Below are 12712 nucleotides of genomic sequence, written 5' to 3'. Positions count from 1 at the left end.
TAACAGGCTTGCATAATCACATTCAACACTTTTTTTGTAGTAGGAGAGATTCTGCTTGGTAAGCAAGTTTTGAAGGCAGTGTCCTGGACAGCTGCTAGCAGAAAAGTGCAGCAGGCCGGTGTCCTGAAGGCAAGGTTGCTGCTCTGCCTAACCTTGATATAAAAGTGTTTATGAGAGAGAAAATAATTTCAAGTTCTCACTGCGTCTTTCCCTGTCTTCAACCAATTGCACAGCTAGTTGATTTGTACCAATTGCTGAGATATTCACCTACAGATTACACATAATTTCTGAAATATTGTCAAAGCTTTTAATATAACAAAAAAGTGCCTCAACTTTCTCTACAAGTACTTTTTTTTTCTTTTGCATGATGGAAACAGAAATGCACCATGGGCTGAATCCAATATTTTGACAGAACTGTCATGCAAACACTCATCGCTATGACACTTCCCTTACTTTTTTCACACTGAACCGAGTTAGTCTGAAGCACACTGGTAATATGAATAATTGCAGTGTGGGAGACTCTCAGGTTCAAAGCCAGTCTTGTTACCTTGCTGTGCGAGTGCTAGCTGTTAAAATTTGCTGTGGTTTCCTATTGTGAGCAAGAATACTAATTACTTTAGCGGCACGTATGCATTTTGTTTTTCCCTGTTTTAAAAGGAGATTATAGAGACTAGAAATGTAAAAGTATATAATCATCCTAGGTAAATTGGAAGGCACTTAAGCAATCAAATGTTAATGCAGTCTTGTAAAAGTAGTTTTAGGGAAATATTTCAAGCTTTATTCACTTGGATAGCATTCTCAAGAGCCAAAGTACAGCTTTTTTTTTCTGCACAATTGAGCCTTAAATATTGCATCAAGACACAACAAAACAGGTTTTCTAGTCCTATAATACTGCTTAAGACTGTTTTGAAAGCAACAGATTTGCCACCAGCCACCCAAGGCATCCATTAATTGACCAATTAAAAAAAAAAGTCTGGGGGTATCTTAATTCCATTAGACTACAGTTGTCTGTGTTATTTTAGAGTAAACTCATTTTAATGATTTTGTTCCTTTTTTTTAAATATAACCTCTAGGCTGTTCCAATGAATTGTTTTCTTCTAATGCAGTGTGAAAGAAAATGATAACATATCACAGAAAAGGCATTTAAATGAGTTTTAACTGTTTCAGTTATTTAAAACTTACGTTTGGTTTAGATTGTCCTGTGTTATGTATTTTAATTATCCTCTTTGTGTTCTCTGACTGCTTTTTTAAACAGCTTTTTTCCTCATTCTTATCTTTCCATTATCCAGACTTCCCACCTTCTTAATTTCTTATAAATTGTTTCTTGCTGGAAAGACACCTCAAATCAGTGACAACAGCCACCTTCAAAGGAGATGGGCAGTGTCTGAATGGCATCCTCCTTATCCCTGAATCATTTCCCAGTAGAGTTTGCCTTATTTTCTGTTTTCTTTTCTGAAAAAAATATGCCTTTTCCTATGAACAAAACAGTATGATCCATTCTGTCTTGCTTTGACTTGTCTGACATGAGCAAGTATTATTTATTTGGACAAGTAATTACTAACTTTGTCTGAGGGTTTTGTCTGCTCTCTTATTCTTCCCCCATTACCTCAGACAATTCCTGAGAAGATTCAACAGGCAAAAACCTTTACAATGCAAATTATTATGATTTTCATAATCCACAAATGCTGGAACAGATGGGGACAGCAAAAAGATATGGATAACACAATGTAGAGACTGTTTATTAGTTACCAAATAAATGGTATTTTCAGGTTTTGTCAATGATACATACTCATTTTGGAAGGTCTTAGTTCTGAAGGCATCATATTTTAGCAATACTTTGTGCTCTAGCCAATGAAGCAAGGAATAACACTTGCCCTTCAGCTGCAGCGCTAAAGCCAAGGATCCTTCTCGACCAAGGGACAGGTAGCAGTGGCTGCTTGCTCACTGTCTGCTAAGATGAACTATGTTTCAGTGAAACACTTCATGAATATGAGATGAAGAAAAAGCAGGAGTAAATACTGGGTGTTTTCTTCAAATGGCATCAGCGGCAGGTGTCAAAGAAATTGATGCGAAGCCTGGGGGCTTCCTTTCCCCCAGAACTGCTTGTGTACAGGTACACATCTGAGCAGTATGTGCTGGCTTGATTTAAAACAAACCACACAGGTGCCAAGCAGGTGGAACAACATTTCACCTTCAGTATTTGGCATACGTTAGGTGAGTTTGGCTCCCGGTTTGCTTTTTGCTCCAGAAATAGAGCACAGAAGTTGTGGTAAGAGGTGTCAGATTAGTGCTGGTGGATGCGGCACATCGAAGCTGGTAGAAGATAAAAATATCCTTCTTTCTGTGTCCACCACACAAGCAACCTTTGCTTCCCTTCTTCTGCAAAGAACTGAGGTGTGTGTCTGCCCGTGTCCTTGTTTCACATTTCTACTGTGCAAACTAGAAGTCCAACATATGGCTTCACTATCTTAAAAGAAGCCACAAAGTCTCCAGGAAAAAGGCTATTCTTAGCTAATCTCACCGTTGGGGTAGCATAATGCCAGTAAGGGGAATGCTCCTTCTCTGCCGGTGCTTGGTTATTGCTTCTTCAGTGGCTCTGCAAATGGACCCCTCCACTTCAGAGATTTTTTCCCCTTAATCTTCTTATTTCAACTTGCAAAGCAGAAACATGCTGTTTCTTGAATGTTGCTCTGATGTCCTGAAAGGGGCAGAGAAAATATAGTACATGAGCGGTAAAGAAAGATTGGTTATGGAGGGAAACTGGTGCAGTAGGTGTAGTAGGAACCAGTGGGGAGTTGGAGACCTGCAATAAAATAAATAGAAACAAGTTCTGTTGTACATGGCTGTAACTTGCATTTATCCGTAAGATTTGTTCCCAGTGGCTGAAGTGGGGAATAACTTAACGCTGCCTCACTTCAAACACATATGCCAGCACTTTGCCAGTGTCAGAACAAGTAGATCATGTGCAGGGACTCCCAAAATTATGCCTCCTGTCCACAGCCTGTGTGTGACAGCTCTGTAAGCATTTGCATGACTTATTGCAGCAGTGGTGGTACTGGGTGCACTTGGAAAGAGCAATGGGATGAGGCTGAGCTTGTAGATTAAGACACCTACGTGTAAACGACTATGTGTTGAGATGTGCATGTGAGCTAAGTGTCTGAGCCAACGTCAAAGCCACTGTAGTTGATGGTAATTTAAAGTGATTTAAGCCAGTACCAGCTGGGACGCTCGTATGTCTGCATGGGACTGGTAGGATCTACAGGAGAGCTGTGCTATTTTCTTCTGAGCTGGCAGCTGAAGGCGAGCAGAGGTATTGCAGGGGCATCCAAAACACCTTTTTTGCAGCAATTTTATTCACCTGTGATGTCACCCAAGCTCACCTTCCTGGTTCAAGTGGACAGGCTGTGCTTGGGAACATCTAGGGCATAGGACTGTCTCCTGAATGTCATCTTTGTTGTGGGGCAAAGGGTGCGGCTGGCGGGTGATGTTTTATTCAGCAGTTAGATTTAAGACACAGGTTATTACTGTACTTGTCACGTGAGCAGCTCGGCTTTATAATCCTTAAGGAAAAGGTTTTCTTGTTTGTTTTTTTCCCCATTAAGTTCTCCAATCATTGCTAAATAATTTGCCAAAACCGGAATGATCACCAGCTGGAAAAGCCAATCCAGAGTCATAAGACTGACTCCCAAAATCAAGTAGGATATAGGTTTTCTGCTCTTCAGATTCTGACTCTCTTCTGTGGTCCTGAGAGCTCATCCAGTCATAAGGCCAGTGCCTCCAGCAAACTTTGTGGGCTCTGACATATCCTCACACAACATAATTTCTCCTTCGAGCCCTTTCCCAAGCCAATGTTGACCCACTCATATGTTCTTACAATTTTGGTTGTTTTTTTTTTTAACCTGTAGAGTAGCAGACCCTTTATGAACTTTCATGAGTCTCCATGTATGTGTCTGTATATGACCTCCACGAGAGGTTGTACATCCTGCTTTAAAGCTTGGCTTCACAAAGAACAAACTCTTCAGAGGACAGAAAAGCAGCAGTGAGGTGCCCCATGCTGCTTTGCTTTCTCCTTCTAGTGCAAATGGTGCAAGCTGCTCCCTGTCTTGTACCAAACCCATAGGTCAAGAGGAAAAGGGGCTGAGGTGTCCTGGCACCTCCTCTGGTTGGGGTCTTACCCGTAGGAAACAGAAAACAGGCAGGCAGGTAGGCAGGCAGAAAGTTGTTTTTTTTTTTCCCAGGCACAGCTGAAATATTCAGGATGGCCAAAGTTGGCAGCACAGCTACTGAACCCACCCCCTTACTTCCATGTGGGAAAATTATGGGTTTGGTTCCTTACAGCCATTCATTATTGCTATGTACTATTGCCAACCCCAGTTTTGAACCCACGAGTTTTGAAAAAAACAAATTGCTTATGAAGTTACCAGATTTGCCCATCTTAGATTTTATTTTATTCTCAAGGTATCCAGATGGAAGCAACCTGTTTGATGTACTTAAACCTACAAATTTGATTTAATTTTCAGGTTCAGCATTTTGACACGTGTAATTTAGCTTATAATAAGAGGTTCACGCCTCAGAGCAATGCATTTCGAGGTCACAGGCAAAAAGCCAATCTCCAGCTACTCGTATCGAGCTGTACTTCAAATTCTCTGAAAGGAGTGAGGATGGAGAAGGATTTCCTCATTTTTATTGATGTATCAAATTATCATAAGGTGAGTTCATATCAGAAGAGGAAAAAAAACCCCAAAAGACCTTGATTTGCCCAAATTCTTGCAAGCTGCTCTGTGCTGGTCAGCCCTCACACCACCAGAAAGTGTATTGGCTGCACAGATACTAGCAAATCATTTTTAATACCTCATTTCAGGCCTTTGGAGATTAATTTTATCATAAATTTGGAAACCTGATTTAATTGCAGTAATTATATTTTCTCCTGGGAGTTGATGGATTACTACTTACCATCTTCTCGCTGTACATAATGAATCACACTGAGGCTCTCTCTTATTTATACCTGCTAAAAGTCTAGGAAATGAGTTGCGATAGGCATTAAAGAAACATGTAAGAAATTACCCTAAACCATTTGCCTCATGTTCTTACTCCTTTCACAGGCCTGTTCTCACATATAATGGTAATGATTCTGTTCTTCTGGAAATAATTGCAGAAATTCCATTTTAATTCTCTCTCTGTGGGGAATCCACTGAAGAGAGACCATATTTCAGACATGCAAGGCAGCCACTGTCCCTCAACACATCGCTGTGTTACCATCCGTTCTCATCTATTCGTTTTTGAACCAAGCACTGTAGAAGTGGGAGTCATCACGGCCACCACGCTCCTCCGTACCTGCAAGTCCATCAGATGCAATCGTGCCTTGTCAGAGGCTTGATTGCGCGGCTGCTGGAATTTGCCACTGAATGGACGTTAGGTGACAGCCTGCCACAGAATAAAGTTCGGCTGTCGCATTCAAGTGCCAGTCGCCAGGGTATCTCCTCTTTTGTACGGTTTTGGAAAATCACATTGGTTCCTGGTCTCTGAATGGCCTTCCCTGCTCAGCCTTCATCTCAAGCAAAAATGCTTATCATCAGTATTTATCATTTTTGTGGAAAGAAAAACACTACATTTTTGAGTTACACTAAATTAAGTTACACTAAATTTAGTTACACTAAAATTAAGTTAACCATTAAAATGGTGCACTTTCTGTCATCTTAATTCCTCCCGTGGATTTTTTTAAAAAAGAGAAGCCTCGGTTTCTTGGGGCGAGGGGGGCTCACAAAGGCTGATTCCCCGTCTCCGTCTTCACATCTCCTGTTACAGTTTTGTTCTGAAATCTTTCCCTTTCTCACTGGCTTTTGCAGCCAGAGCAATAGCTAAGTCAGGAACAAGAACATCTCTGGTTCAGCCTTGATGCTGAACTGCTAGCTGGGGACTGTTTCTGACTCCCCCTGGGTCCCCGCCCTTCCCTGCAGAAAAGTGAGGTCCCTTGCCCCCCACCTCCATGGTGAAGAGGCTCCTTCCTGGGTGGTCGTGTGCCTCTTTCCCACTGGGGGACGCAGAGGTCGGGGGAAAGTCTGCACTGTGCTGCTTGGCCCGTTGGACATCGTGGAGACCCTCGGGATTTCAAGCCCGAGTTGCAGCTGCCAAGGGGTTTCTTCTGCTGGTGGGGGGTATCGGGTAGGATGCTGCAAAGCACCGAGTCCAGCGAGCTCAGCTGAGAGCTGAGAAGGAGGCCCCACACCTCTTTAGTCTCCTGGGCTGCTAAAAACAGGATTTTGAAAGCTGCTGATGCTGTAATTTGTCTGTCTGGCTACTCCCTTTTATAAATTGCATTTTCTCAAGTGTGATATCACCTAAAGGTGGATCCTTCCTTCAGATATGACAATCATTTCCCCTTAATTAATCTCGATAGTTTGTTCACCTTTGCGGAACAGATCTTCACGAGGAGAAAGGCAGGCACATTTCCTTCAGGAGCGAGTTATGAACACACTAAATTGAAAAGCTGTGATGTTCTGTCACATTAACTCGGTCCCTACAACGCAGCAGTCGTGCTTGATAAATGGCGACATTAAGAATAACATTAGAGAGCACATGCACGGGGTTGTGATGGCAACCAGGATACCTAACTACCCGGCATCACACGCATTGCCCTCCTCAATTAGGCCTTTGGGAATTATGGATGTAGGGGGAAAAAAAAAAAAAAGCAGTATTTTTTCATTTTTTTCTCTCAGTTGACAAAATATGTGGGTTATAACTGGACCTTCTGTTGAGCTATAATCCTCTAACTTTAGTGCTATGAAAAAATATGTAATTATGCTATATAAAATATAGAAGTATATAACACATAGCGTAATTTGCTACACAAATTATTATATAATTATATATTTATTTATATAACCTGGGGGGGGGAAGGGTGTATAAAGTTCATAGAATCATAGAATCATAGAATGGTTTAGGTTGGAAAAGACCTTTAAGATCATCAAGCCCAACCATTAACCTAACCCTGCCATCCCACCACTAAACCATGTCCCTAAGCACCTCATCTGCCTGGCTTTTAAATACCTCCAGGGATGGGGACTCGACCACTCCCCTGGGCAGCCCGTTCCAATGCTTTACAACTCTTTCAGTGAAGACATTTTTCCTAATGTCACGTAAACCCACAGGAGCAGTTTTCCAGGGTGTCTGTCACTGTCACACCGAAGAGCTGACGCTTCTGTGAGCAGGGGGGTGACTGCCTGTTTAAGGCTGTAAGTGGCAGCGAGCATTATTTTCTTCTGCTTTTGACCTACCTTTCCCCGTTTCTGAATGGCTGGTATTCAGTGCTTTCTTTAAGCCAGTTATCTGGATAGGGCTTGCCTATTAAAAGTCACAGACGTTCTTTTAAATCGCAGCGCTGTCAATGAATCTCCTTAGTGGGTCATATTACTGTAGAGTCCTGGAGGTTTCTGACTCAAGCCGCAGCACAGACAGCTTCGAATGGTATCCTTTGATATCAGCACAGCCTTAAACAGTGGCAGAGGATTTTTCCAGAGCCCTTGGTGTTATTTTCACCTTTCCATTTCAAGGGATAGTAACAGCACCGGTCCCACGCAGCCTGGCGGGGTCATGTTTAGGCTAACACTGACCACTTCCATTATCCCACCGGTGTCGCCTTCTGCTCTCTCTTCTATATGTGGTTCAAATCGAATACTTATTTCAAAAGTATATATTTATTCTCCTTTAAAACTGCCCTTGGAATATGATGCCTAAAAAAGCTTGAAGCCATTTAAGCAGCTTTTGGGGGGGGGAGCTACTGCCTAGGCAGTTGATGTGCCCAGCCCCTCGGTTTCCCTCTTGCCGGCTGCACCCCTGCTGCAGGCTTACTGAGGCAGCAGCTGCATTGGTGCTCCGAATTTTTGTGCAGCAGCTAAGACAGAGGGCTCTGGTTCATTACTCTGGCTCCTACAGTGCAAGCAAATTACAATAGTTTAGACACTTCGGTTTATTTTTAGTCTGAAGGATAACAGTGTGGGCAAGGCGGAGACTGGAAAACCAGGCAGAGAAATTCTGACGTTTGAGCTTTTCTTCTTCTTCAGGACCTTTGTGGCAAGTGAGAAACCAAAAAGAGGTGGTGGGTGAGAAACATGGGCTATGTCTTGTGTAAAGGTCCTGACTCCTGCCAGGCATCATTTCTGCAGGGGAAGGTTTCGTACTGGGGGCATCCCCGGCAGGGGGGACCTGGAAGGGAATATGGGCTGTGTAAACATGCACCTGCTCCATATCTGTTTGGGTGGTGAAGCAGCGTTTAGCCACAGCCGCTGTGCCAACCAGGGAAAGCTGCCTCTGGGGAGCAGGGCAGCCTGGGAACAGCTCTGGCTTTTTCCTTTAGTTTCCATAATTGGGGTAAGGCAGTGGGGGGCAGCTCAGTGGGTTTGAGGACAAGACAGTCCCCAAAATTGCTCATCTTATGATTTCTTTTCTGTCTCTCTTTTCTATTTTTTTTCACAGAGTTAAATGTAAGGGAATCCGACGTAAGAGTGTGTGACGAATCGTCGTGTAAATACGGAGGATTGTGCAAGGAAGAGGGCGACGGCTTGAAATGTGCGTGTCAGTTCCAGGTAAGGGCTGCTCACCTTTTTGTTTGCCGTTTCTGACCAATCTGTCAGGTGTATTGAAGTATTTGTAGAAGCACCGCTTTAAAAATGCTGCTCATCAACAGGCTTATACAGCCTAACCATAGGCTCCTTTTTTAACGGCACCGATTGGGGTGGTACGTGACTGAACTTCAGCCAGGGTGTGCTCAGGGAGCAAGTGGAGAGTGTGGTAGCATCACGTTAGCTCCCCGCAGGGTTTTGGTAAGTCCGCCAGGAGCACAGACCCATGTGGGGAAGAATGGAGGGCTACCAAGTGCCAGGCACCCACCCCCTGCCTCCCCCTGCCCCAAGACCCGAGACAGGAGGGGAGGTCACCAGGGGTGTTCAAGCGTAGTCACACACATCAGATGAAGCTTTATAATTTAAATGCAATACTTAGTGTAGATTGCTTACTCTAATACCCAGTATTTGGGGGATTCTTCCCTGCTCTTCTGGTGGCCAAATGTGGTGCACTAGACCCTGGAAGATCTTAACACATTTCGAAAATCAGATAATAACAGGATCACCAGCGATCACAAAGTTTATGAATGAAAACAGTGAATTAGTCCCACTCAGGAAAGAAAAAAAAAGTACAGGAATTTGATTTAAAAATAACCTCTGAAATTTTAAAAAGTAGTAAATAGCAAGTTCAGTTCGCTTCATTGGTTTTTGAGCCTTTAGTTTACAGTTTTTATAATTATCATGGCAATCCTTTCTCCCCTCCTGTCCACCACTTCTTAAAGAAAAAAGAATACTGAGGTTCTCTGCTTTTACAATTTATACCCAGGACAAATGTATCAAATATTACAAGACTCCTTGTAAAACTGGAAGAGGTTGCAGTGTTATCACCAACCCTGGAGTGGGCTATCTTTCAGTGTTTTAAAAATAATCGTGTGTTCTGTTTCCAATAAATAATAAATCAAGGGGAACCAGAATAGCAACAGTGTGTATGTGATCTTACACTGGATTTGGAGGCCAGGGTTTCAGAGCTGGCTTTTGACGTGGTGGCGTTCAGGGGGGTACCTATGCCCAGGGCATTCTGCAGCTTATGTCCCGTAAGAACAATGGGATCTGACTGCCTTTTGAAGGGAGGAAAAATTCTTAGGAGAAGAGGTTTATTCATCAGCCTTCACTCTGTCTGTAACTCTTATTTATGAAAAATAGTAAGATCAAAACCCAGTAACGATTAAAAGAGAGGAAAAGAAATTCAACCCTAGGCTAAACAAAGATTTCATTTATTTTCTGTAGGTGGTAAATTTTATGACTTCCTAATACCCAGGTCATGATGACTAAAAATGATACAGAACTTTGATTCCCCAGAATCAAATTTACAAATTAGACTGAAGGAGAGGTGCTGAAGGATTCAGCCTGGGCTCTGCTTGCAGTGACCTTAATGACACCCTGACTTTCTACAGCCCTAGTCAGGAAAAAGGATAGCTCCCTTTTTATTACAACAGAGGTGGGGGATAACACACATTCACCAAACTTTTGGAAAGGTCTTTTGCTGTAATTTGGATGATGTTTTACCAAACCTGAGTTAAAAACTGATCAAGACCTAGTGAGTGTGTTACGGACCAGCGGGGGGAGGTGAGAGCGAGCTGGCGCAGGGCTCTTTTTTGATCTCAGTAAGAAAGGTTTGACAATGAATGGTTTAATAAGACAGAATAGGAAAAGGAATAGAGATAGTGAGTAAACCTTACATCTCTTCAGATTCTGGGCACCCTGCAATGATGCAGCATTGGATGGAGCCTGGATGGACTTTCCCACAGGGCGCTTTGCAGAGCACATCCCGTCGGTGGAGAGATGCTCTGCCTTTTGGTCATTTGAGCTGTTAAAGCATTTCCTCACAAGAAAACAACTCTACTCCTAAAGGATGTTTGCATGAGAACTTTTGGCTGCTCTGTACCAAACCGCTAAAGGCTTACCAAACTGTAAAGAAGAAATCACTTTGCCCCTCATTTTCTATCCTCAGGGCAGAAAGCTACAACTTTAAAACATCACACAGCAAATTTAGGATTGAATAGAGAATTGTCTGTTGGAAAGTATCATTCCCCAGAAGAGTTGCCTGTTTTAATATACGTTATACATACAAGGGGTATGTAATCCATCTTGCTTAGAGTGGGAGAAAATAGCAAAATACTGGCTGCCTCTGCCAAAGCCATTCTGAATGATAAAGTTTCCTTTCTTCATTTCTTTTTATTAAATGTACCAATGCTACTGACTTGAAGCTCAGAATTTCTCAGCACAGTAATACAAAGGCATTATTATAGTTGTTGACCAAGTAAAACAGACTCATGATGCTCATTAATTTAATGGGGACAGTGGTTGTTTTCCACCTCCCCTGAAAGATCCCTCTATGATCAAAATATTAGCAAATCTCCCCTTAGGCACTGTTCACCTTAAATTTTCCTTTGCTCAGTTTCATCCCCCTGTGTCTTGTATTATCTTGAAGAAGTTTTCGCCTTTCTCAGTGTGTTTATCCTTCAAACACGTCTAGATGTTTGTCATATTCCCTCTAGCCATTACCGAGTCCCACTATAGTTACTTTGTTCTTTTCATCTTTCCCACTGAATTCCTATGTTCAGCCCATACGGAGTTGGACTATTATTTCAGTGATCTAAAAGGAATACATATAGTGATATTAAGAAATTAATATATTTTAAATCTTCCTTTAGTGAACAGGGTTATAAGTTACTTCTAGTAATTCACATTTACACAACTATCTTCCTGTATATTAGTATGCTTTTGAGACTAACCCCATGATTTTGTATGACTGAGTTACTTCATCATTTCTTCTCCAGTGTCACACAAACTATATTCCTGTTTGTGGATCAAACGGAGACACTTACCAAAATGAATGCTTCCTCAGGAGAGCTGCTTGCAAGCATCAGAAAGAGATAACAGTGGTATCAAAAGGACCTTGTTACTCTGGTATGTAAAACATTGCTTTGTGTCACTAATGAGTGATGTTATATGGTTAGCTCTTTAGTTTTGCCCTTAATTCCAGAGACAGTAATTTTCATGCTTTTCATAGAATGAAACAATGTGAAAACCCTATGTCCTCCTTAACGATGGAATATTTTTATATAGAAGAAATCTGATACATCTGATATGCTAACCGATTAATAAATGAACATTAAAAGTAGAAATACTTTCTCTAAGAAAACAGTTTGTGAATGCTTCTGTTGTATGTATAGAGGAACCTTGGTATTCATCAAAAGGCTCACAACAAATTTGAAGCAGCCTCCAATAGTCATTTCTTTAGGACTAATTTTTTGGGTGTACAAAATTAGCGTGACATCCAGCAAGAGACACTGATTGTCCTGACGGCCACTCTACCTGTATCCAAGGCATCATCTTTGACTAATTTCACTTTGGGTCATTACATTGAAGGTATGCACAACTCTTACAAAATCATTGTACCTTACTTTTCTAATGGACTGCCCTTTCATGTCTTTCCACATAAAACACATATTTTCCACACACTTAAAATACATGGGACAGGTTTTCACTGTCTTCAATATTGCAACACGCTCTTGGAGACAGAAACTTCAGGCACCAGAGGTCTTCTGAACCTCTGGACAGATTCAAAGCTGGTGAGACCAGAAGCATGACTGGCTTTCTCAGAATTAAATTAAATGACTCAGTAGCATCAACAACTGCATTCTTTGGTACATAAATAACACACAAAAAAACTTAAGCTGTGGGACATCCCTCATCTGTTGGTACAAACTAGTTACTTGGATTAGCCTAAGCAAGGTTACATCCGTAGGGCAGCCAAAAGCATGATTACAGATTGGGTGCATGCTCCTAGCTAGCTTTATGTTGTCTGGTCTCATTATTGATGACAATTTAGAGGTAGCAGCCTGGAACTCACTGGTAGCTGCAACCTCCTACCTGGAAATTCGGGTAAGTATCCAGGCAGCATACCTAGGCCCAGTTCCTTGCTGCTGCCAGTCCCAGAGCTGCCTCATTTAAACGCAGCGTGGCGGTGTTTTACATGAGCTGCTCTAATGCCTTTGACTGCAGCACAGACCTGTGCTGAGATTTGGGGTTGTTTACCAAAGTCCAAACCAATCTGTGATGTTGGTCCTAGAACTGAAGGAAACCTGTGG

At 42.2% G+C, this 12712-nt stretch overlaps 1 protein-coding gene across 1 annotated transcript in view; it reads left to right on the top strand.

The window, feature by feature from the left end:
* Positions 1–4661: 4661 nt before the first annotated feature.
* Positions 4662–12712, top strand: part of TMEFF1 (transmembrane protein with EGF like and two follistatin like domains 1) — a 52835-nt gene continuing 44784 nt past the window's right edge. Inside the window, exons 1-4 of the mRNA XM_009643507.2 lie at positions 4662–4709; positions 5290–5473; positions 8473–8582; positions 11399–11528. Of these exons, the coding sequence (XP_009641802.1) occupies positions 4662–4709; positions 5290–5473; positions 8473–8582; positions 11399–11528 (472 nt within the window). The remainder of the gene's footprint in view (positions 4710–5289; positions 5474–8472; positions 8583–11398; positions 11529–12712) is intronic.

The sequence above is a fragment of the Egretta garzetta genome, unplaced genomic scaffold (assembly GCF_000687185.1).
Source record: "Egretta garzetta isolate BGI_Z169 unplaced genomic scaffold, ASM68718v1 scaffold88, whole genome shotgun sequence".
In the NCBI taxonomy this organism is placed as follows: Eukaryota; Metazoa; Chordata; class Aves; order Pelecaniformes; family Ardeidae; genus Egretta; species Egretta garzetta.
The sequence above is the reverse complement of the archived record's forward strand: the minus strand, read 5'-3'. Positions and strand labels throughout refer to the sequence as shown.